We start from the raw sequence: 25,256 nt of genomic DNA on the forward strand, positions 1-25,256 counted from the left end.
GAATTCACCGGGAGAAGTAATGGGCCTTATTGGGCTTTAGTGGAGAGAGGGGAGAAGGGCCAAGAGGTGGCGCACGCCTCCCCCCTGCCCAAACCGAATTGGACAAGGGGTGGGGGCACAGCCCCCCTTTCCTTCTCCCTCTCCCTCTCTTTCCTTCTCTCCTACTCCGAATAGGAAAGGGAATCCTACTAGGACTTGGGAGTCCTAGTATGACTCCCTATGCTTGGCGCGCCCCCTAGGCCGGCCGCCTCCTCCCTCCCTCCTTTATATACGGGGGAGGGGAGCACCCCAAAGACACACAAGTTGATCTTTTAGCCATGTGCGGTGCCCCCCTCCACAGTTACACACCTCGGTTATATCGTCGTAGTGCTTAGGCGAAGCCCTGTGCCGGTAACTTCATCATCACCGTCACCACGACGTCGCTGACGGAACTCTTCCTCGGCCTCAACTGGATCAAGAGTTCGAGGGACGTCACCGAGCTGAACGTGTGCAGATCGCGGAGGTGCCGTGTGTTCGGTACTTGATCGGATGGATCGCGAAGACGTTCGACTACATCAACCGCGTTACTAAACTCTTTCGCTTTCGGTCTACAAGGGTATGTGGACACACTCTCCTCGCTCGTTGCTATGCTTCTCCTAGATAGATCTTGCGTGATCGTAGGAATTTTTTTGAAATACTACGTTCCCCAACAATAATCACCCAGTTACGTTGTACGTTTGATAGCACACAAGGCATTCCTCCGGTATCCGGGAGTTGCATAATCTCATAGTCGAAGGAATATGTATTTGACACGAAGAAAACAATAGCAATAAAATTGAACGATCATTATGCTAAGCTAACGGATGGGTCTTGTCCATCACATCATTCTCCTAATGATGTGATCCCATTATCAAATGACAACTCATGTCAATGGTTAGCAAACCTTAACCATCTTTGATCAATGAGCTAGTCTAGTAGAGGCTCACTAGGGACACAGTGTTTGTTTATGTATTCACACATGTATTAAGGTTTCCGATCAATACAATTCTAGCATGAATAATAAACCTTTATCATGAATAAGGAAACATAAAATAACAACTTTATTATTGCCTCTAGGGCATATTTCCTTCAATTGGAGCTTTGGATGAGTCGCAGAAAGAGAGAGATGAGAGCGGTGGGGTAGATGAGTGTCGATGGCGACAACAGGAAGAGTGCGCGAGGGAAGATGAGCGGTGGGAGGTGACTCCTGAGGTTAAGGATACGATAGTAGTAGATATTTTGGGAGAGTAAGAGCATCACTAATAGTTCTCCTTTCCCGTAAAAATGTCTGGTTTATGGCGAGTTGGGCCAAAGAAAATGCTCCAACAGTTCCCGGCGGGGGGAAATTAGGGACACCAAATGATCAACGCAACTCCCCTTCCATCTAGGGGGGTGACCCTTCCCCTAAACACTCCTATAAAACTGCCACGTCAACGCGCCGCCACCAACAAATACCATTTTTAGGAAAAGATATTTAGGGTAACTGCAAAAGCAGCTCACGTGTCAACCTCCCTTAGATTATAAGAACACCCGGTAAAACCATATTTATGAGGAGTTTTTTTATGAGTTAATTCTGGTTTTTACCCCCAATTTTGACTTTTTTACGCTAATTACCCAATTTAGCGAGTTTTCATCTGTTTTACCCCATTTAGCAAAAGTGTTGCCACAATTTACCTTGTTTAATTTTTTTGAGCTTTTGATCGGTGGGTCACAATTGTCAGGTCCAGCTGGACTGCCACATCGGTGGTTTTTCCTGGCTATTTTTCTCACTGTTGAACAGGGCTGCGCAGCTTCTCGTGACCAGCTCAGCCCAATGGAGGTCGCTCGCGTCACGTCCAATGCAGAGCGCCCGAGTCGGCCGCGCGCCACGCTCGCCTCCCGTCGCTTCTCGCTTGCGTTGCTCGTCCCCAATCAAACATGCAAATTAATTTTCTTATAAGCATCAAATTCCCCTCGCATGTTTATCATGCTTGCATCATTTGTTAACCCAACCATGGAGTTCCCGTTGGTCCCCTTCTTCTGATAATAAACGCTGTCCCAAGGGCTGAAACACAATTCCTTCATCTTCTCCTTTATATCAAAATAACCAATGAAATCCCTCTCAATTATCTCTGGCTGTGGCATCTTGTATCCGCAGACATGTAAAATATGCTAACACTCCACATCTCGGTTGCCATTCGCTTTGTGCAAAAATAAATAAAAATGAATTAGTGGCTGCAATCATAATATATTCTAATAAGGTAAACAAACTTGTTTCAGCATGCATTTTAAGATACAGACATCCAAAATTCCTTTACAGCTAGCAAGTAGCAACAAATGCTATCACCTCTGCACAAAATACAACAATAAAGACAGGCTGTACATGTATTAACTCTGTACCGGTTAACATAATTCCTACCTATATATTCAGATATGTAGGTGCATCAGAGTTAGTAAAGTAGTATAATCACACCACTTTAATCTGATGCACACAATCAAGCATACTTAAGGCCATATATGATAATACTAAAAAGACATACATCATTTCAGATTATATTAGTAACAATTTCTCCTATAATTAATTCAATTATAACATGTCATGCTGATCAAGTACTATCGTCCCATCAGAATACTTCAAACTGGGAACGAGTTCAGTAGGGGGGGAAATAGTCAGGAAAAAACGTCCACGCCGCATGCTAGCTGGACCTGACAATTGTGACCCGCCGGTCAGAACACACACAATATTTTAAATAGGGTAAATTGTGGCAACACTTTTGCTAAATAGGGTAAAACGGATGAAATCTCGCTAAATGAGGTAATTAGTGTCAAAAATGTCAAAATAGGGAGTAAAATCCGGAATTCACTTTTTTTATAGGAGCTGGTGGTGAAGCTCAAGATAGGGCCAATAACATGTGGCGTCGATTAACTCTAATTGAACGGCCGTGTGGCCGACTGATCTTTTTCATTGGATCAGCCGGTTGAATTTAAGAGCATCTCTAGCAAACCCCTTATATCGCTTTTACAGTTCACGGAAAACCGTTTTTACGGGCTTGTGCAGGCGGCCGAGCGCGCGCGACCGGACTCAGCTAGCTAGCGCGGCCGTAGCTAGCTAGCTAGCTTGCTTGCATCGATTCAGCTAGCGCGGCCGGGCAGTGGCGGTGCGGTCGCTGCAGGCGGCGAGCTTCAAGGTGTTGGCGGGAGCTGAAATTCCCCAACTGCTAGCGTTGAATGGTATTCGGGCTGTGGCAAAATTGCCTCCGAAACTGAAGATACACGGGTCTCGGGCATGTGTTCAGAGGGCCCTGTAAAATTTTTTAAGGGTCGGACGATTTTAAGGGGTCTGTTCGGATCCGTTTTTTCGACTGAAACTGTAAAAAGCGGTTATTTTACGGGTTTAACTACTTATACGGGGTCTGCTAGAGATGCTTTAAGGGTTTTACCTAAACTAATGGAGCTTCGAGGCATTAGAGGTCTTTCCCTGTTTTCTTCTTTTAAATAAAAGATTAAAAGAAAGATTACTGCCATTTTTCTTCGATATAGTATAAACCAAATGAACGATGTAGGCTATGGTGGCTAGAGGTCCATCGGCACTGGCCGTTTGGGTCCTCAGATGGGTGATGGATGCAGGGAGACGAAGATCCTTCTTCTTCCTTGTTGGTATGATTTGTTGTTGCTGTTCTTCTCCTTCCTCTGCGCTGATGTTGGTGGGAGATCCTGCTTTGTCCGGGCAGATGGCCCGGCCGCGGTGCTGGACCGGTCGGATGACTCGAGTTCTCTTTCTTCTGGAAGGGACAATTTTCGCAGTACTCAAAGCCAAAGATGACGACAGCTGTTGCACGTGTGTTGGATTGATGTTCATGCCCTCTCAGCGCTGGTGTCAAGAAAGGAGGGAGCAGCGTGGCGACAATTGTACCGTGGTTGAAGATGATGACCTGCTTGCGACTGGTTGCAGATCCTTCTGTTGCAGGGGTGTTCTCTCAAGATTCAGGGATAATGACACAGGGCCCCGGAGTCTTCTTGTGTTATGGTTGTCTTAGGGTACTCTAGATGTTCATGGTCCTTTGTGTTTGCGTTTCAATGTGCTTCTAAGAGTCAACTCCTTTGTATTGATTCGTGATATGAATGAAAATTTTCTAAAAAAAAGAACGAATTACAGTTGTACCCCCTTTTCTCTATACCAAGTGCCAATATAAAAGTTCGGAAAATAAGTGGAAAATAACCCGCGGTTTACTTGACTGTACCTCACCTCGCCTCCCCGATCCCTCTTTCTCCCCTCGGTAGAGCCAGGGCGCGACCGCGCGAAGGAAGCAACGAAAGCCCAAAGCTGGCGCATCCTTAGCACCCAAGGCAAGAAGAAAGAGGCGTCCCGGAGGCAGAGCCAAGAGGATCCATGGATCGGCCCCAGGTGATTATCCCCTAATCCCATTCCCCCACCCACCTCGTCGTCGTCTTCTTCGTCTCCGCACGGAAGTTCGGATCCGAGCTCTTCGCTTCACCTCTACCTCGAGTAGGAGGAAGGACTTGCCCAAGATCTAGCGTTTTCTTGGATTAGGGTTCTTGTATCCCGCGTCGGATCCAGTCAGGGGGTTTCTTGGAACTGTGCCTGAACCTCGATTGGTCGCAAGAGATACATACATACCTACTCGGTCGCATGAGATCTGGGCTAAATTAGATCAAGATTTGGTTTCGTCTAGTAGGATAATAATAGGAGGATGTAATTGAGCTGGTTTCTTGGGCTTAATTGGCCCACTGTTAAATCCTGTGGCTGGGAGTCTAATCTCTTCTGGCCAGTTTTAGATCTGTTGCAATGTGACTGACTGAATGAATGATGGCATGAACGTTGTTGCAGGTGGTCAGCGAGAACTATGCCAATCCTATAACATGCCTCTTCCATGTGCTCTTCAAGGTACCTGATTCTTCTTCCATGGAACCCACATGCGCTACTTAGGGCTGTTTCTTGCATTGGATGCTTATTCATTTTTGTGTGTCTCTGCAAAAGGCGTCGGCGCTGGCGTTCTACATCCTCTTCTCGCTCTTCGTGAAGAGCTTCGTCATCATCTTTGTCATCACCGTTCTCCTCGCTGCGCTTGACTTCTGGGTGGTGAAGAATGTCAGCGGAAGGATACTCGTCGGGCTGCGGTGGTGGAATGAGATTGACGATGATGGCAACAGTGTGTGGAAGTTCGAGTGCCTTGACGGGGAGGTTCGTGCTTGTTTTGTGTTTGACGTCTCTTCTGCTGTTTGAATGGTGAATTGATGACCGAAGTGTTTCCTTGCAGTCTCTCGCTCGGATGAACAAAAAGGACTCGTGGCTGTTCTGGTGGACTCTTTACTTGAACGTAAGTGATATGTTATCTTTAATTGAGGGTTTAATGGAGTGCATGCATGAGTTCAACAAATTTAGTGATTTGGCATATCTACATGCTCTTCTATTGAGATCAAGCATATTTTGACATTAGATAATGTTTACAGTTCATGGTAACATGAACCAATCAGTTAGTCCTAGGCTCAGATAGAAGGCCATCATAGTTTACTATCAACATTTTCCTACTGCATCTTCTTACTTGTTTTAGTTCTCCTTTTGGTTTAGCTATATCTATATCTATGTACCAGTTGTCGGTATTTGTAAGGTCAATGTTACATTGATTTTCATCAAACTACAGGATCTTGTTTTAAACAGGAGAAACATGACGTGTATAGTTAAGAGTGCTAGAGCAGTGGTTAAGATCCATTAGGATAAGTCAACATAGACATCCTTGGTGATGGTTAAATGCGCATAGATGATGCGTTGTCTTTCTGCTTTTACATAAAAAAAATAGTTTCAGTTTTATCTTGGGTGGACTGTAGGATCATGATAGGTATTGCATAAACAAACCTCAATGATGGTTAAATACATAGATGATCCGCCTTTTGTTCTAGATACCGATGTAGCATTATGGCTATCATCCTTGGCCTTGTAACTTGATGTATCCTGACATTTGGGTTTCATGGTTAATGAAACTGGGGTGAGTCCCTATTCTAAAAAAATATGCTCACAATGGGATTCTATCTTCATACTAAATCAGCAATTCCTTTACTACTAGCATCTATTAAATGTAAATGTTATGTGTTTGTATTTTTTCCCCTATACCTGTCCTTATGTTCTTTTCCCCATTGTTACTGCTAGACCATAGTACACAGCACTAAGTTCGGCTGCTGTGTTTCTCTAGAAGAATTTTCAACTAATGCAGCTGATGCATCAAAATGGAAGCTTGTCTTAAGATGTACTAGATAACTGAGCCTCTGTGCCAACACTACAGTAATCTATGAAAGTGTTCTTTAATCCCTCTGATACACTCTACTGTCTTACTAATTAGCGTAGTACGTAATTATATTAGACTTCTGTAGCTTTGTTTGAACAATAGATAATATATAATAGCCCCTCCATGTTTCAGGCTGCTGCATGGATCATTCTTGGGATATTTTCACTCATTAGACTTGAAGCTGATTACCTTCTTGTTGTTGGAGTTTGCTTGACTCTAAGCCTTGCAAACATCGTGGGGTTCACCAAATGCAACAAAGGTATGGCATACTTACATTCTTGTCAACATGTATCAGATTGGGGGAAGTTGTTTTGTACTGTGTTGTGCATTGCCCTGACAAACTGCTTATTATTCTGATAAGCAAGTAAGCAACATTATCTATTCGAAGTAAGATTCACTGAGAAATGTCATAATTCCAGTTCTGCGTAACTTCATTACATACCTTTGATATATTTTGCTGGCCTTTCTCGAGCACTGAGCTTGTCAGTTTGGCTTCTTGGATTTACAGTCAGATAGTTACTTTTGCATATGTGCAGCAACAGAATGCCATGAGTTTTTTGTTCTTTCAACCTTCATTTAGCCTGTTGCATTCCACTTTGCTTTCGTTTACTTTATGAGCTCTGCTTTAGCGGTATTATCCATTCATCTTTCTAGAAACAAAAGTTCTTTGTTGCTTGTTGAAGCTTGTTGTGATATACCTATCAAATCTGACACACTTCATCGTGGGCATTTATACTACAGATGCCAAGAAGAACATCCGAGCTTTTGCTGAAAATGCCGCTCAAAACGCCATCACATCCCGCATCACATCATCCCTTCAGTCAGCATTCGGTATCTGAAGTCCAGATTACAGAGGCCCAAAATTACATACAACTGTGTACCATCTGTCAAAGAAGATCAGCTTCTGATATCCCGTTTTCATGTGATTTTGGCTTATATACCAAGTAGGTCGATTTTGATTGGAGTGACACTATGATGGAATACAGCGTACTAATTAGCCCTAGGTAAATTTACACTTTCTCCTGTACTAAAGAGCATACTTCTTCTCTTGTACCCTGGTGTGGCCTAGAGGTCCGAAGCATGTCTTCCAATACAGAAGGCCTTTTTTGTTTGTGAAAAGGACACAGTTCTGTTATGATTCCTCACATGCTGGACCTGCCTGAGTTCTTGCATGTGCCCTTAAGGACTAAGCGCCTTGGAGGCGTAGTTGTCGTTGTTGAACCTTGAATCAAATTCACACCAAATTTCACCATCTGTGAGAAACCCTAACCTTGTCGCCTCGATGAGAGCTTTGACTAATTCTGATGTACAGATTGGATTGCAGCCTTAAAGGCGGACTCGAAGACGAATCGTTGACATCTGCCTAGCGTAGCACCTGCGATGACTAAAATCCTAACCTACTATGTACTAATGACTAAAATCCTAACCTACTGTGTACTAAGAGCAAATTAGTACCGCCAGCTGATGGCCGTATGACATTGCCATGTCATCTATAGCCAACCTTGTAGCCTTTAAGTATAATAGTAAGATATAAAGATGTGCTATTTCATTAATACATGGCCCACCTCTCACTCTTACATAATGCCTAGAAGCACGTGCTGCAGCTGGCTCTTATTCTGTAGCCGGCTCTTCTTCTCTTCCCTCCACGTTAGCAGAAAAAATATATTTTAATTCTTACAACCTGCTTACATAAGCTTATTATACTTGCTCTAAGCCGTAACTGAGGCACAATGATTACCTCCTTGCCATCGGCAGTTGAAGCGGCAGGCAGAGAGACTAAAATCCTAACCTATGTACTAAGCCGTAACTGAGGCACAATGATTTACCCTCCCTGCCATCGGCCGTCGAAGCGGCAGGCAGAGAGACTAAAATCCTAAACTATGTACTAAGCCGTAACTGAGGCACAATGATTACCCTCCCTGCCATCGGTCGTCCAAGCGGCAGGCAGAGAGAAGGCGAGTTCACGGGCGCACCGGCAAAGATCGAGGGAAGGAAGACTTTACCCTAGTCGCCTTTGCGAGAGGGGAAAAGAAGAATATGAAATGATTCTTTTGTTATTGATACACTTTGTGTGTGCGCGCATGTTTTTTTTTTGATACACTGTGTGTACGCACGCGCGGGTTTTTTGATACACTTTGTTAATGTCATGCAATGTTTTTCTCCTTGATTGTATGCCCAATCCAGAACAGCTGTGGTGTACACGATTGAATGTGACAACAAACAATACGCAAAAAAAGTGATAACTTAAGCAAAAAAAAAGTGATAATAAACAGTAAAACATCAAGGAAAAAACCACGAGTGACTGTGGATCGAAGATTCAAAGGACCTCTTCAATTCACAGGATTCTAAACATTTTAAGAATAGTATAAAGTACATGTTAGGTTTTTTGTGATGAAACCAGCCCATCAGGGCTTGCATTTTCTTGGATTAATTTTAGGCTATCCGGTGATGTTCGTTTAGTGGGGGAAGACGTCTCTATAGACCACGAGACGCCGGTGATGACTTTGTTAGTCTTAATATGGAGTGCCGGCTCAGTATCTCGAAGCTGCTCATAGGAATAGCGTGTGTGCGTGCGATTGTATGTGTTAAAAAATAGTATAAATACAAAATTGCACTGCTATGTCTTCTTGCCCTATGAGATTGAGCTTGCATCAGAGTGTGTCTGATTACACCAGGAAAATATACGAATCTCGGAGTCGAGATCATCCTCTGTAACACACCGACTTTGACCGGGTCAACAATTACGCAAAGCGTTCTCATTCAATTCTTTTATACAATACACTATGTTTTCTAATTTTTAAGGCCACACAACTAATTAAGGTATTCGATTTTGACCGCGTCAACAATTTCTCAAGCTCTCCCATTTAATTTTTTGAATTCACTATGTTTCCTAATTTTGAAGCTCTTTCACTCAATTGGGGTCTTTAGTTTTGGATTTGGTTTGCGATTTTTACCGGACCAACAATTTTTCAAATCAATCAGCAGTAACCGGCCTATAGAAAAATATCAATCCCACACGCACTCTCCTACCACCTAGAAAAAGAAGTGTCACCATGTGATATTTTAGTATCAGTACAGTATATGCAACCATCGACACATAAATTTCTCCACATAAATATAGATTCGTTAGCGGATAACACAAAATCACACTATGAAATCCCACCAAATCAACGCATTATATATAAAAAAACACTCTCATCTCCCCACCTGCCAAACTAAATGTTCCGTCAGTTCCAAAATATAAGGGATATTAGTTTTTTAGAAAGTCAATTTTCTTTAACTTTGACCAAGTTCAGAGCAAAAATATCGACATCCACAATATTAAAAAAAAATATGGAAATTTATTTCATGATGAATCTAAAAATGCCGACATGATATCATGGATTTTGATATATTTCTCTATATATTTGATCAAACTTAAAAGGTTTCTCTTTTCAAAAAAATAATACATCTTATATTCTGAAACAGAGTGATTTTTTTTAAATAAACGCAACAACATCAACGGCGTGGCAAAGCGCGCCCAACCCTTCTAGTCCTATGAAAGTTTGAAAGCAATACTTACAGAACATTTCATATGGGTTGCTATTTTACAAATCAAACAACCCAAAACGAAAATTTTGTGCTAGAAATACAATATTCCGTATCAAAAAGTACCTATGTTCGGAAGTTTTTGTATTACCTTCTTTTACAGATCAAATAAATCTATGATTCACCAAATTTTATGAGCTCTGTGATGTGAAATCGCAGCCGCCACATACATTGTCTATACACATATACACCAACAAAGCAAAATCGTTATACTCCAAAAAAGTGCAAAAATAAAATCAACAACTTTTTACTTGTAGCCGAGGGAGCTATTGCCTATTGTGTACAAGGAGCCAACAATCAGCTGCAACTTTTACGACATTCACATCATCCATCGTGGCCATCGTATGGATTGATCTTCACCATTATCCACTCATCCATGATCCATCCGAAGTTTTTTTTTTCCTTTTTTGTCAAGTAACCTTCTTTTTTAAGGTAAGATCCGGCCAAAGTAAGTTCGTGGTTCAATCTTTGATCAATGAGCATCAAGACACCGATGATGGCTTCTTGGAGCCACCATTGAGCAAGCTCGCCAGCTTTACTCTGGGCTTGGAGTACTCGCCACTCATAGCATGCTTGGCGGCGAGCCCGCTGCCGAAATCGGTGAAGTGCACGCCGTCCCAGCTCAACACCTTCTCCTCCGGCCCGCAGAGATCGCCGCAGCCGAACTTCCCCGGCATGAAGTTGTAAGGCGGGCCGCCGTTTCCGCAGCACACCATCAATGGCCACTCGATCCCTGAAGAGAAGAACGAGAAGACGATGAGAAGAATTCCCAGAGACTCAACTTCTTACCATTGGCATTTTTTGATTGAATTGTTCATACCGTATTTGGTGTGGTTGGCGACGAAGCCGTACTTGATGGCGAACATGTCGGTGTAGACGACGGTGGCGTCCTTGAGGCGCAGCCGCACCTCGTCGCAGAGGTCGCTGAGCTTCTTGTTGAAGGCCTGCGCCGCCCGGTTGTGGCTGGCGAGGCAGCCGTGCGCGTCGTGCTCGCCGCCCTTCTCCTGCACCACCAGCGCCGGCAGGCAGCCGAGGGCGCCCGTGCCATGGATCCAGAACTTCCTCGCGCCATTGTCATACAGGATCTGGAAAACCAGCGTCGCCGCCAACAAAAGCCTCCGTCAGCGTAACCACTCACCACGCTCGAGACAGAACAGCATCTTCAGACGGCGCGAAGTATTTTACTTACCCGGATCGCGTCGCCGATCTCGCCGACGATCTGCCTGAGCTTCTTGTCCCACTGATCGGACGGCGTGTGCATCACGCCGGCGACGTCGTTGTGGCCGATGTCCATCATGTACAGCGCGTTCTCGAAGCCCTCCTTGTTCACCGGGCCCTTCAGTCCTGCAAGGACGCAACGACGTTGGTCATCTTGTCAGACACATTCATTCTCCTGCAAGTTGCAACTGTGAGATGTGATGGCAACAGCGACGATGGCGAACCTAGCTCGATGAGCTCCAGGGATCTGCGCTTGAAGTAGACGAACTGGTCGACCTGGACGTTGAGGGAGTAGGGTGAAACGCCGTGGGACACCGTGGAGCCGGCCATGGCGAAGTTGACGCCGTTGCTGTAGTCGGAGCCCACTGCCTTCAGGTACGGGTTCAGCTCATGCGTCTTCAGACTCGCGCCTGGAAAGATGATACCAAAGGACTGAGTACAGGTCTAAAAGAGGCGCTCACTTCATTTCCAACTTTCGAACACAGGTAGTTAGTAGTCACCTAAAAAAAAAAGGTAGTTAGTAGTAGTAAATTCTAACGTTCCATCACTGGATTCACGCCAAGTACTCCCTCTGGCTCTCAAACTTAGAGCATCTCCATCCGCGTCCCCAATGGGCCCTTCTCAAACGTTTTTGCCGCGCCGGTGCCCAAAAAACGGCCCAGTCGCGCCCCCAGTAGCCCGTTTTTCGCCGGCTCGGGCCGAAACTGGTGTCGGCGGACCCAGGCCGAACCCGGCGCGCTGGGGGGCACGTCAGAAGGGCGGCCGGACGGCAACAAAGGTGCCAAGAAGGGGAAACACGCCGACGCGGCCACCGCTCGAGTGCAGGAGTCCATCAAGCACTGCCTCGCTGACGCACAGGCCCGGCCGCCCTTCGTGAAGAGAAGACCGAGGCGCGGTGGTCGGCGTTGATGTCGAGCAGCGCCGTCAAGCTCGACCTACTCCGGACCAACGTCGCCGCGAAGAAGAGAAACATCGACTTGGCTTTCCTGCTGGGTGGGGCGGACATGCTCGAAAGCAACGACGAGGCGGTCAAGGCGTGGTACTTGGCGGAGCGTGGCCTCATCCTGAACCAGCTTCCCTCGACGCCGACGCCCACGCCGACGCGGCCGCCAAGCCCGAGCGATGATGCCGCCGAGACTCCCCGCAGCACAGAAGCCACGCCGATGCCGCCCAGCACAGAGACCCCGCCAAGCCCGCGCACGCCGACTCCGCCGACGCCGGAGGCCGACCTCGCCGTCTGATGCGCACGCGCGTCCTTTCTTCTTTTTGTACGCCGAACTTTTCATTCGATCGCCGAACAGTGGCCTCTTGATCACCGAATTTGTGGCGTCTATTTTGTGAGCGAGAATGACTACGTTTGAATTTGGCGCGGCTGGGGGCGTGGCTGGGAGCTAGGCCGCCTCCAGGGGCCAATCTATCGCCGGTTCGCCCCCAAGCCGCTCTTTTTCGGCGCCTGAGGGGGCTGAACGGCTGGAGATGCTCAAACGGATGCATTTAGAAGTAATTTTGGACGGAGAAAATACTAAAGTTTTCAAAGTGCTGGGACATAAGCCTTATCACAAGGAAAATATCATGGGCATCCCGTTAATCAAATCTTGTCCCTACACACAACCGAATGTGTCCGTCACATCCATATGCTACAGTAATTTAGGTCTTATCACAAGGGAAGAATAGGCACTCACAGGTGCCCCCCACCATGTGCATCTCAACCATCTAATCTAGGCTATGTGATAACTCCTATTATTGTACTGTACTTGATATCCTCAATTGAATGTTGATGCTTTCATGACAAACATAGTGAAAGTACATATGCTTCCTATTCTGTAATATTGTCGCCAGTAATTGCTTTCTATTGTGAAAGTATTATTTTTACTGGAATAAATGGAATTGTGATTTATTTGCCAAAAACTTGGGAGGGCACGCGCAGATCACAAATCATGCATCTCACCCCAGGGAGCAATAGCGTCATGGATGGGACTGCTGTCCATGTGCACACAGTGTGAGAGCCATGAACCATCACATGGCGACACATTCTTGAGAGGATCATAGCATGCGAATTGCCCGTAATAGCAAATATTATAAAATAATTAAGGCGGCTAAATCGGAACTTATGAGTGGGCGGAAATGATTCTTAAACTTCCCACCCCATTTCCACTACAGGTAGATAAAGTTTGACCGTGCGCAACATGAATTATGCGCAATTGAACGATTCCTTGCACGCTGGCATCGTCATGGCATATAGAGTAACCATTAAAGAAGACAAAATGGGACAAGAAAACCATGTGGGATGTGGCTGGTTGGTTCAAACCCTAACTGCAATGTCATGTTCCGATCACGGCGTTAATTGCAATGTCACTGTGTTGACCCAGCAACCAACACAACAGACAACACATGGGTGTATGGGTGTGTAAAAATGAACCCACAGAAGTAACCATCAGCTGCATGGCTGTGATTGGAGCGGTCGTTTCAAACTTATTACTATATCATCTGCACGCTTTGGTTAAGATCTAGCCCAATCCCCTTTCAGAATGTACAATATTCTACTAAGTAAGATAAAGGCGTGTTTCCCCTAAAAAAAAGATAAAAGGCGTGCTTGCCCCGTGCCTAATTCAGGCGCTAAACGCGGCGCCCAATTCGTTTTACCAAGGTAGCTTTACACCTTTTGTGCCGAACAAAGCTGGCCTACGTTGCATAGCTTCAGCCTTTGTTCTTCACCTGTTTGGCCTGCCAACCTCTTTGTCTCCACAGAGATAAACAACTATAAATAAGCACAAAGAACAGGTCTTGTCAAAAACTTGGATCATGCAAGGAGATTGCCCTTTCTTAAGACTAGCCACAATGGATAGTAACATAGAGTAGTAACATGCCCATGTTACTACTCTATGTTAGTACCTCTATAGTGGGGAGTAACATATGTGTGGTAACATGCAACACTTTATTTATTATGCTATAGACTCATTTTGTCTTGATATGTGTGATGTTACTCATACTAGTAGTAACTAGCTATGTTACCACTTTCCACTCTTTCTTCATTTATTACTTGCCACATCATCTATTTTATCTAGATATGTGTGATGTTACTACCTATGTTACTCACCATTGTGAGTAGTCTCATGGATAGTCTAACCCAGCAGTTGGCATCTACAGGCCAGCCACACCCAACCACGACTAGCAGGTCAAAATTACAAAACGATAGGTTTCTTTCTTTCTCTCTCTCTCGATTGGCAATGAGAAGGACAAAAAGGAGAGGGAATCAGCCATTGTTAGGTAAGCAGTGGCACATGCTCGCGACTACTGCTTCAACTACCGTTTTGACAGCACCCGATATTTTTTAGTATCTCTTCCACGTTGAAGGCGACATGACCAGCTTGTTGACCCTGATTACTCGAGACCCACCCGATCCGTCCATCCACCTACCGACCGGGCCGGCTACTTACAGAGTTTTGGTTGCTCGGTGCACCGTGGATCGGCGGTAATTTCACGGGATTCCGGCGAGGCGAGGGTCGGAGGAAATTCACTTGACACGATCATGTGCAATTTAGCCATGTTACTTTGCAGCGATGCCAGGAGTACTCTAGTTTATAATTTCAAATTGATGACAAGCAGCTAGTAATTATCTGGAATTTGGAATTCGCAATTGGGGGCTCGGTTTGTTGACGAATGGCGAGATGTGGTAATTATGGAGCGGCCGGGGTGATGGGTGGAGGTGGTTGAGCAACTCACAGATGAAGTCGATGATGACGCGGCCGTCGGAGAGGCGGCCGGTGGGGCGGCGGAAGTAGGTGCGCCCCTCCGGCGGCATGATGTGGATGCCCCCTGCCGCCGCCACGCCGCCCGTGTCCGAGTTCGAGTCGCCGAAGTTGAACAGAACCACCGGCGGCTCCGCCTTCTTCTTCGGCTTCTCCGGCTCCGGCTTGGCCGCGGCCACCGCCGCCACGGTCTCCCCGCCTCCTACCACCCGCGCCGCTCCGTCGCCGCTGCTGGAATTCGTGGCCACGGCCACGACGGTGCCGAGGTTCTGGCGGACTGCGCCCATGGCGGACGGGGACAGGAAGGTGAGCGAGAGCACGATGACCGCCACGCCCACCGCCGCGAACACGCAGTAGTACTGCAGGCGCAGGCTGACCACCTTCGCGCCGGCGTTGGGCCCGCCCGCCGCCATGGCCATCGATGGTCCCTTGCGGCTCCTTCTCGGCTTCCCGCTCCCTTGCCCCGGTCTCTCTCACGACGCGAGCGGTGGAAAGTTTCCACTGGAAAGTGTCTACGCGCGCACGCATATATATGGCGGGATACTCATCCTTTTTTTTCACAGTGCATCTTCTGAAATTGTTTTTTTTTCATCATTTTGTTAAGCCGTTAAGCTTAGACAACTCAAAATGGAGCCACCAATTGCATATCATTTTAGAGTGTTTGGTTAAATATCTTTGTGAAATTCGAAGAAACACCCGCTAAAACTGTTAAATTTCAGCACGTGATTGCCGATTTGGCCTCGCGTAGATGGCGACGACGTACGTAATTATTGGAGGAGAGGTGGGGAGAAGGTGTTGACGAAGCCGCCGAGTGACGGCCGCATGGACGTTTTCAAACTCGCAAATGGGGGTGGGGTCAGCCTGGCATAAGAATCTTCTTTCCAATGGTGACTGCAAATGTGCAAGTTTACGGTTGAGATCTGTTCCAAAAAAAGAGAAACCAGTGCTTTTCAGTCCTTAGCACAGCACCTGGGTTTGGTCCCCCCGTGTTACCCCGTAGTTATTTTTTAATGGAAGGGGGAAACTGCATAATCGATTAATTTAATTCATAAGAATAATGAGATCCCTCATGCTCCTGCAGAACATCTTCAGTGGGTTTGTGGTACACCCACCAACTTGCAGCAGCGTACTGTGTGGCATCATACTACATGACAAGGACAATCTGTTTGCAGTGATAGATTAGTAGTAGATCACTACATGGAAATGGAATGATGGAACCAGCTGGGCAGTATTCCTTTGATTGAACTTTGTGTCCGCTTTGACTTCTCTGACCAATGCGAAACCAAGCCAGAGGGGTTCCTCCTTGCCTGGAAAGTGGGCAGAAAAAGGAAAATTAAGCAGCCATGGCCGAGGCTCCGAGCTCCATGTAGCAGGCCTGAAACTTTGGACGCATCTGATCTCCCTGTATTTCTAGCCTGTATTCCGTACAAAACAGTTGAAATTCTTGCATGTCTCCATGATATGCTCCAGGAATGGTGTACCCCTCTAGTCTCTAGACAAGCTAGCATATATTTTTAGTGATTAGTTGTATCCACTGTAAAAAGATTTATGTGCATCATTTGAGTTTCCTCCTCGACACAACGATGAGAGTTCTCCTTTAGATCTTCATTCACAATAATAACATTTTTAGCTTAGTTTTTGTGCCACAAAATGATAAGATATTATTGATTTTTGCAAGTTAGAAATCGAAAAAAGCATGTTAAATACCCATCTCTATTTAATATTTATTGATGAAAATTCAGAATTTTGTAGACAAGTTCATATATGGCACAGAGCCACAGACAACCTGCATATGCATTAACTTAACCCCTAGGATATACGCACACTTCAATTATACATAAAGGAAAAGAAAAAGAAAGGAAGAAAAATAAGATCCCATTTTTTGCGGCGGCTGCGAGTCTGTGATTAAGGACTTCCGATGAACTCGCATTGGGGGTTAGTTCTTGTTAGTGGTACCTTCACCTTCATCATTCCTATACCAAAGCATTGGGTTCACTGGATTGATGCATCATTACGAGGCCTTGGACTTGGCAGGCTTGACCAAGCTGGTGAGCTTCATCCTGGGGACGGAGTATTCGCCGCTGATAGCCATGGATGCCACGATGCTGTTTGCCGCGTCGGTGAAGTGGACCCCGTCCCAGCTGATGAACTTGTCGCCAAGCTTGCACAGGTCCTTGCTGTCGCCCATGCAGCTCCTCTTGGGGTCGTAGTTGTAAGGGGGCCCTCCGTGGCCGCAGCATGTCATCAATGGCTTCTCGATCCCTGAGAATCGACAAGTTTAATCTGACTGCTTTCCACCGATGAACAACGGTTACTGTAATCCAGTATCCTAGACTTTCAGCATGACAAAATTGCGCATTTTTTTTTACAGGTAGCAGAGGTTTATATTCATGAACAACGATTACCGAATGATGATCTCTTTGCAGCTTACTGGCATCGTAACTTACCATGTTTGGTGTGGTTGGCGACGAGATCATACTTGATCGCGAACATGTCCACGAAGATGATGGAAGACTTCTTCAGTAGCAACCGCAGGTCGTCGCAGGCCTCACTCAGCAATGTGTTGAACTTCTTGGCAGCATTGTTGAACTTTGCGATGCACCCGTGCTCATCGAGGTCGCCGTCGCTGGCCCTCGGCATCGCAAGCTTCGCCGGCAGGCATCCCAGCGCGCCTGTCCCGTGTATCCAGAACTTCCTCGCCCCGTTCTTATGCAGAATCTGCAGTTTCGCAAGGACCGAACACTTAACGGTCGTTTCACGGAGTAGCCACCAGTTTCAGAATTTTACGGAAGTCCTTCTCTGAACCATATGTACCTCGATGGCTTTCCTGATTTCAGCAACAAAGTGGGGAAGCTTTGCGAGCACCTCGTCGTAGGGCAGGTAGAGAATGGAAGTGATGTCGTTCTGCCCAATGTCCATGGTGTACAGAGCTCTTTCGAAATCTAGCATGTTGAGCGGGGCGGGCTCATCTGAATGACATTCACCAGGAAATAACCAACAAGTTTGTCAGATGACATTGTTTCAAAAAACAAAAACGGAAGCCTTGTTCAGATCGAGTCGGAGCAAACCTCTTGTGATGGAGTCGTTGCACCTGTCCCTGTAGAAGATGAACTGATCGATCTGCACGTCCAGTGAGAACGGCGTGTCCCCTGGCGTCGCGGTCGCTCCGGCGATGGCGAAGTTAACGCCGTTGCTGTAGTCGGAACCCAGCGGCTTCATGTAGGGGCTCAGGTGGTGCGTGTTCAAGGTCTCACCTGAAGAAGAGGAAATGGCAGAGCAAACCGTTAAACTGTCAGCCAAGTCAAGCATCGAAAACTGAAAATTTCGGATTTATTTCTGCAAATGTTCCGCATCCCAATGGAAAAAAGTACCAGTAAAAAACACACATATGGGGCAGGACATGTGTTGTTTATCCAAAACTCCCCACTCGTGCTCTATGAAAAAGATTCTTCATCCATATACAACAATGCAGGTGAGCTGTTGAGCTCAAATTCGAGAGCCGTTTGATCGAGTCCACGCGATAGTGTTGGCTTGCATAGTACAGGAGTAGTAAACTGCAAGGCATTTTTGCCGTGAGTGGTACTCTTATGTTTAATCCTTCTTAATTCTGTCGTGTTTTTGGCATTTTACAGGTGCAATGTTTTTTTTAGAGTTTTTTTTGTTTGCTTTATGGCAAGAAGAAGTTGCACTTGAACAGCAGTCGCTGCAGGTAGCAAGTGGAGCAGAAGAATAAACACTAACATGTGCAGAAAAAAGTGTGATGTGGTTCCCGTGGCTAGCTTGTGTTCTTCCCACCGGAGGACATGAAACCGACATAGATAGCCTCACCAGTTGACAGAGAAGCTACTTCTGTCGACATTGAAGCAGATCCCTCGTCTGGATCTTGCTCCCTTCACCACCATCATATGCATAGAACCAACCATTTCACTCCATGAAGCTCAAACCCACCTCTTCCTTGGCTCCCTTCTCCGCCATCATCTGCCGAATGGCTCTTGCATCTTCCCATCGACCATTGACTGCATACAAGTTCAACAGAGCAGCAGAACACCCATCATGTTGTGGCTCTAGCTCAACGAGCCGCTTCCCTGACACGTTCGCCAACAGTACTATCATTATGCATCCGGCGTGACGACATCAGCGCACCATTGGCATATCCAGCAACACAGTCTCAGCCTCTTCAACGCGTCCTGCGCGCCCAAGAAGATCGGCTAGGCACCCATAGTGCTCTCTGTGTGGCTCGAGCTCGACCCCGCGCTGCTGCATCGACTGGAATTTTCTCCTCCCTTGGTCCAGACGACCTTGTGTGGGTGCACGCGCACAAAGCAGCGACGAACGTTGACTGGTTTGGCACAAAACCGTTTTCCAGCATCCTTTGGAACAACTCGAGTGCACGGTCACCATGGTCATTCATCGCAAGCCCTCCGATCATCGAGTTCCGCAGCACAACGTCATGGCAGTGCACACGGTCAAAACGACACCATGCCTCCTCCATGCACCCACACTTCTGGATGGATCCGAAACCTTTTGGCCTCTCATCCGTCTGGTGGGTGAGCGAGGATGGCGCGACATCATGCGGGAGGCCTGACTGGAAGACTCGAGCGCTTGTTCGTGCAACCAACAACCACAACGACAAACGTATCACAGTACTGCTAGGAAATTGTTGCGTCGGTGCGGATCTCTTGTTGTGCGGCCTTGTGGGGATCGCTCGCTCCGACGGGTACGATATGATCATATCATATGGGGGCCGGCCGGCCGGGACATTGATTCTCGAAAACTCGGAACGGAGGAAGGTGCAACTCAACTCGATTTCCCTTCCTTGTGCGGGAGTGGGCCCTAGCATCCACTCAAAGGGAGAGATGTCGGTCCCTCTGAGCACCACGGGATCAAAGCGCGTAGGAGTAGAAAATTACTACGTACGAAATTGCCATGTGCAGGGAACGACCAAAAAGGTGGCTAAAAGATGGGCAGAGAGGTAGCCGCCGGTGGTTCGGTCGATCGAGCCATGTGATGCTACCTCTAGCGCAGCATGTGATTTTTTTGGTGTTTTTTATATAAAAAAAGAGGAGTCAGGACTCAGGAGTGGGTGAGGAGTTGCTGCTGCTAGCTACGTGACGTCGCTCCTCCCTTGCTCGCTAGGCATTCCCAGCCAACTCGCTACGTGCCGGTGCCACCCACCCCTCGCTCCACCACACCCACCTCGTCGTCCAGGTCCTAGCTACCTATGTCATGTCATCGACGACGAGAAATTCGACTCACCCTCGTCGTCGTGGTCGTCGTCGTCGTCGCATTACACTCCCCTGAAAACGTGTAGTAGTACTACTGCATACTGTGGTCGCCCACTCACTCTCCAGCTCAGGAGGTGTCAGGTGCGGCACGATGATGTTTCGTCCGGCTGCGTCCGTTTAGGTCGGCGCGGACAAAATAGACTGCCCAACGCAGAGATCCATTTTCATTTTGCGTCCGCTTTGTGTTCGCGCATTTCCGTCTCAAATTTGTGTTGTATTTGGGTCGGCGGCGGACACAAAGCAGACGTTTTCTCTGCTCTCCTCGTCCGCTCCTGCGCGCTGCATGTGCTGCGTGGCCCACATGTCATCCAACCACCCATCCCATCTCTCTCCTCCTTTCCTTTCTCTCTTCTCCCACCCACCCACCCCCTGCTCCAGACCACCAACCACGCCGCGGGACAGCGCCGGAGAAGGGCCGGAGCCGAGGCAGCGTCGAGGAAGCGCCGGACCCGGGGCAACGCCGGCACCGGTGAGCGCCGCGGCCTCCTCCTTGGCAAGCTCCTCGTCGATGCGCGGTCTCTTCTTTGGGCGCAGCTCGCCGGTAAGCAGAGCTCCCGTGTGTAGCAACGAGCGCGCGTATAGGCATGCCATGCGTGCGTGTATATGCACAAGTAGAGCTACGCCGAGGCTCGTCCGTTCTGGTCCAGCTAGCCATGCGTGCATGTACATGTGTGCGTGTACGCGCACATGCCCTTCGGCTATGCACGCATATGCTGCGAGCCGCGGGAGCTCGCAACTGCGGCCAGCTGCGGCACGGGTGCGGCGAGCGGGCGCGGCCAGCTGCGGCACGGGTGCCGCGAGCGGGGCGGCGAGCTCTAGGCGAGCGCGGCAAGCTGTGGCTGCAGCATGGTGCGGGAGCACGCGACTGCGGGCGAGCTGCGGCGGGCCGTCGAGCGGGCGGTGTGAGGTGCAGCGCCGCGAGCGGGGCGAGCTGCGGCACTGGCGCGCGCGTGGTGCGGCGCCGTGAGCGGGCTGCGGCACTGGCGCGGCGAGCTCGGGGCGGCGAGCTATGGCACGGGGCGAGCGCCGGGGCGGCGAGCGGGCGCGGGGTCGGGGCGAGCTGCTGGGCGGCGAGGACGCGAGCGGGCCGAGGCGGGGCGAGCTGCAGGGCGAGGCGGCGTGGGAGCTTGGGGCGGCGGTGCGGAGCTCGCCCACCAAGTGTTCGACAGAATGCCGCCGCGCACAGGCCGACCCATTCGAAAAAGCGGACACGGACAGGCGGACGGGCGACCCAAACAGATAAAATGCAGACAAAATCGATGTCCGTGTAGGTCGGCTCGTTAGAGTTGCTCTTAGGGCCTACGATAATTAAGCTCAGGTGCGCGCCCTGTGTGTGTGTGTGACGAGATGAAGGCAGAGGAGCTGTCGGCGTCGTGCGATCGGATCCAGCGGCCAGCGCGGCGCCTTCACCAACCACTGGCTGGCTGGATGGATATGCATGCCACCATTCTGCTTAACTGATCTACTCCTACAATATATATTTCTTTTATTTTCCTTTCTTTCAACGAAAGCTAAATCTATGTAGAGTAAGTTGATTTAAATTAGTGCGGGGTGGTTGGCATTTGACAATTTGACAACGGCCGCACGGGGATGCTTGAAAACCTGGCATGAGATTCCGTGTTCCCACACAAGCGGCTCGCTTTTCTTTCTTTCTTTCCGGCCACGGCCAGAGAGGTCGGTCAGTGCGCATCATGAGAGAGCGAACGGACGGACAGACAGACAGACAGACGTACTATGGGACTTTGGCGTCAGCTGCGATCACACGTTGGTTGGCCATCAATTCGGGGGTGGATCTACCTCCCCGCGATGGCCATGGCCCATGAGCCTGGTTTCTCATGGAAACGCGGGACAAGAGCGGCGGAGAGACGCGTCTCGCCACAGTTTTTGGCGTCAAGCCGAACGCGTCAAAAACCAACGGAATCCGCCAGACCACGTTGATTCGGTGGCGTGGAAGAAATGCGATGGCATGCCAGCTGGGTAGGAGTAGATGGATGGAGGTCACGATTTGGCCGGCAAAACTTTCACACGGTATGGTGGGGAAGGCGAAAACAACGTACACATTGGACTGCGTTCGTGTTTTTTCACCTGATGGCAGGCCACGCCATGGTTATGAGCTCGAACGACGGTCAAGAAAAATCAATCTTGTAGTAGTCTCTCACCAAAATATTAATCAAAGGGAAATGATTTTCAATTCAAAAGCCAGCGACTAACCATGATTTTCAATTCTTCCACCAACCTTGTTACTACTAGTAATCTTCAGTTCAAACGCGCCCTCTCCCTCCCCACAATCGATTCCCAATGCGGCTAAGCATATTGGAGATAGATTACGCATTCCGACAAGACATTCGGTGGATTCATCTACTCGTAGTAGTAGTAGGAAATTCCCTCGAAAAAAACAGTACTCGTAGGAGTATTTAAATTACTAGCACTTGGTTAATCTAATTAATTTCTACTTTGCCTGAAGTGACGAGGGGAGAGGGGAGGGGAACGCGGGGGGAAGAGGCACTCACAGATGAAGTCGAGGACGACGCGGCCGTCGGAGAGCCGCCCGGTGGGGTGGTGGAAGAAGGCGCGCCCCTCCGGCGCCGCGATGCGGATCCCCATTATCGCCGCCACCCCGCCCGTGTCCGAGTTGGAGTCGCCGAAGTTGAACACCACCACCTCCTTGGGCTTCGTCACCACCTTGGCCGCCGCCTTCGCGGGCGCCGGCGCCGTCCCCTTGATCTTCCGGTGCTCGCCCGCCCCGGACCCGGCCCCGGCGGGCGCCGCGGCGGTGGCGAGCGCGGAGGTGGTGGAGAGGGCCGCGCCGCTGCTGGCGGCCGGCATGTAGCGGAGCGTCGCGAACAGGACGGCCCCGGCCACCGCGCCCAGCACGCAGTAGTACTGCAGCCGCAGCAGGCTCATGTTCTTCATCAGCCCGCCGCCGGCGCCCCCTCCATTGCCTCCCCCGTTCGGCCCGCTCGCCATGGCTGGCCTTGTCTACCTAGCCACTGCCGCTGGCTGTCGGTCTTCTCCCTCCGTGCTCTCTGATGTGCGACTCTTGTCTGTCTCTCAGTCTGTGTCTGTGTGTGTTGTTTATATACAGTGTTATTTAGCGAGCTCCCAAATGCACACAACACAATGCTTCAAACGAAGAGAAAGCTCGAAATAATACCACAATGAACAAAACATGTGGAGGGGTTGGTGCGTGCCCCTGTTTACCTTTTGTTTTCGTGACTTTCATTTCTAGACGAACTAGCCAAAGTGTAAGCTAAAAAAACAGCAAAAATATCTGCCTATGCGCAGCTATGTTATTTGAGGCCTGCTTCGGTACATACACCCCCCCTCCGAAAAAGTAAAAAAAAAAGGGCAGTATGGTCTTCTTTTCTTTTAGCTGAACATTTTTTACATAAATGATAAGTACCACACGTGTGTCATGTAGTAAATTTACTGTGATGTCTTTAAAAAAAAATTGAACTTGTCATCCGAAAAGAAAGAGTGATATGTTTGACAACTAAAGTTGTCATTCTTACGTCACTAAACTTGCCATAAAAATCATTCAGAGTTGCAATGTGTTCGTGCCATACGTGTGGCACTTATGACGAAAAAAGGTTTCCCCGCTTTATATATAAAGCAAACATCACCGATTACAACCGAGGCACCAAACGGGCGTCCCGATACACTGTGCCACGTACCTACCGCATCATAGCCCACCCCTAGGGTCAGCGCTGCGCACGGCCTCCAGTATACTACAAAGACCAGAAACTACTTGCAACTCCTGGATAGAGGACAAGGGCAGTTAATAAGTCGAGAGGGTCAATTAAGGATCCCAATGTGTGGTAGTAGTTGATCTTAAATCACATACACAGAACTCAGTTCCTAAGGACGGTTCCAATGAAACAACCCACCATGTACTCCTACATGGCCTCTCATCGATACCTTTACCAAATCGTGTTCACACACTTAGCTCTCAACAGTAGGACATGTTCACACCATTCCAATCCATCCCAGATGAATCAGACCTGACACAACTCTAAGCATAGCAGGCATAATAAGCAAGCATGAATGAGTAGACACATCATAGATCAAACAAATACTAATCATGCTAGTGGGTTTCAACTATTTACTGTGGCAAAGACAGGTCATGCAGAGGAAAGGGGTTCAACTACCGCAGCATGTAACAGTTGACACGTTGTTGTCCTAATGCAGTAAAAGAGAGCAAGAGCGAGAGAATGGGATTGTATCGGAATGAACAAGGGGTTTTTGCTTGCCTGGCACATCTGAAGATAGTAGTTCTTGATCGGTGTCATCGATCTCATCGTCGGAACCACGTCTACTAAGAGGGGGCAAATACCGGCAACAGAGAAGGAACACAATCAATGCAATGCAACAATATGATGCATGATCATGACATGTCAATATGCTGTGGTTTGAGCTAATGCAACTAGCAACAATTTAAATGAAGTTGGTTTGAATCCAAGATTCAAATTCAAACTCCATATGTGGATATGCAAATGCCATTTATTTGGTTTGTCCTAAACAGAAGCCATAAGTTGTTCTAACATGCATGGAAATGGTACATAGGGATAGATTGGATTTTTTGATAAATTTTCATATATAAATTATTTCATTTGGAGTTATGGTTTAATTTCTATGAATTTTAGAAGTTTTAAACATTTTCTGAAATTTCCTGGATTATTTTTAATCCAGAAAATTGTTAACTGCGTCAGCATGACGTCGGTGTGACGTCAGTAGGTCAACAGACGCCGACCAGGTCAAACTGACCAGTGGGGCCCGTGTGTCAGTCTAACAGGGCTAATCTAATTAAGTTTAAACCTAAATAGATTAATTAGCCGGGCGGGCCCACACGCCAGTGACCTAGGGCGGTCAAACCCTGGTCAGACGAGGTCAAACCCACCGGCGACTTGACGCCGTCGAGGCCAGAGATGGCGGAGGGGCTCGGGATTGCTCCGATGGCGTCCAAATGGACGGCGAGGAGCGGCTACGGGGAGCTAGAGCTCGCCCGCGTCCAGTGCAGCAGGCAACAACAGCTAGGGCGGCCGAAGGCGACGGCGAGGAGCTCGACCGTGGTGGCCGGAGCTCTTGTGTGAGCGCGGCAGTGCTGCGGTGCGCGAGCA

At 48.2% G+C, this 25,256-nt stretch overlaps 3 protein-coding genes across 3 annotated transcripts; 1 reads left to right on the forward strand and 2 right to left on the reverse strand.

Annotated features, from left to right (window-relative positions):
- The first annotated feature begins 4,212 nt into the window (after positions 1-4,212).
- Positions 4,213-7,418, forward strand: LOC123180595 (Golgi apparatus membrane protein-like protein ECHIDNA). The gene is made up of 6 exons (XM_044592675.1): positions 4,213-4,402; positions 4,847-4,903; positions 4,997-5,200; positions 5,277-5,336; positions 6,432-6,558; positions 7,041-7,418. Exons 1-6 carry the CDS (start codon positions 4,388-4,390, stop codon positions 7,136-7,138), a joined length of 561 nt encoding a protein of 186 aa, XP_044448610.1. The 5' UTR covers positions 4,213-4,387; the 3' UTR covers positions 7,139-7,418.
- Positions 7,419-9,940: 2,522 nt separating this feature from the next.
- LOC123180596 (GDSL esterase/lipase LIP-4) lies at positions 9,941-15,363 on the reverse strand. The gene is made up of 5 exons (XM_044592676.1): positions 14,829-15,363; positions 11,330-11,515; positions 11,077-11,231; positions 10,708-10,972; positions 9,941-10,620 (listed from the first exon to the last, which is right to left on the reverse strand). The coding sequence occupies exons 1-5, from the start codon at positions 15,271-15,273 to the stop codon at positions 10,370-10,372; spliced, it is 1,302 nt and encodes a 433-aa protein (XP_044448611.1). The 5' UTR covers positions 15,274-15,363; the 3' UTR covers positions 9,941-10,369.
- Positions 15,364-16,551: 1,188 nt separating this feature from the next.
- On the reverse strand, positions 16,552-23,241 carry LOC123180597 (GDSL esterase/lipase At1g09390). Its single transcript, XM_044592677.1, has 5 exons — positions 22,650-23,241; positions 17,923-18,108; positions 17,669-17,823; positions 17,302-17,572; positions 16,552-17,116 (listed from the first exon to the last, which is right to left on the reverse strand). The coding sequence occupies exons 1-5, from the start codon at positions 23,104-23,106 to the stop codon at positions 16,866-16,868; spliced, it is 1,320 nt and encodes a 439-aa protein (XP_044448612.1). The 5' UTR covers positions 23,107-23,241; the 3' UTR covers positions 16,552-16,865.
- Positions 23,242-25,256: the final 2,015 nt, after the last annotated feature.

Source organism: Triticum aestivum, chromosome 1D (genome assembly GCF_018294505.1).
Source record: "Triticum aestivum cultivar Chinese Spring chromosome 1D, IWGSC CS RefSeq v2.1, whole genome shotgun sequence".
In the NCBI taxonomy this organism is placed as follows: domain Eukaryota; kingdom Viridiplantae; phylum Streptophyta; class Magnoliopsida; order Poales; family Poaceae; genus Triticum; species Triticum aestivum.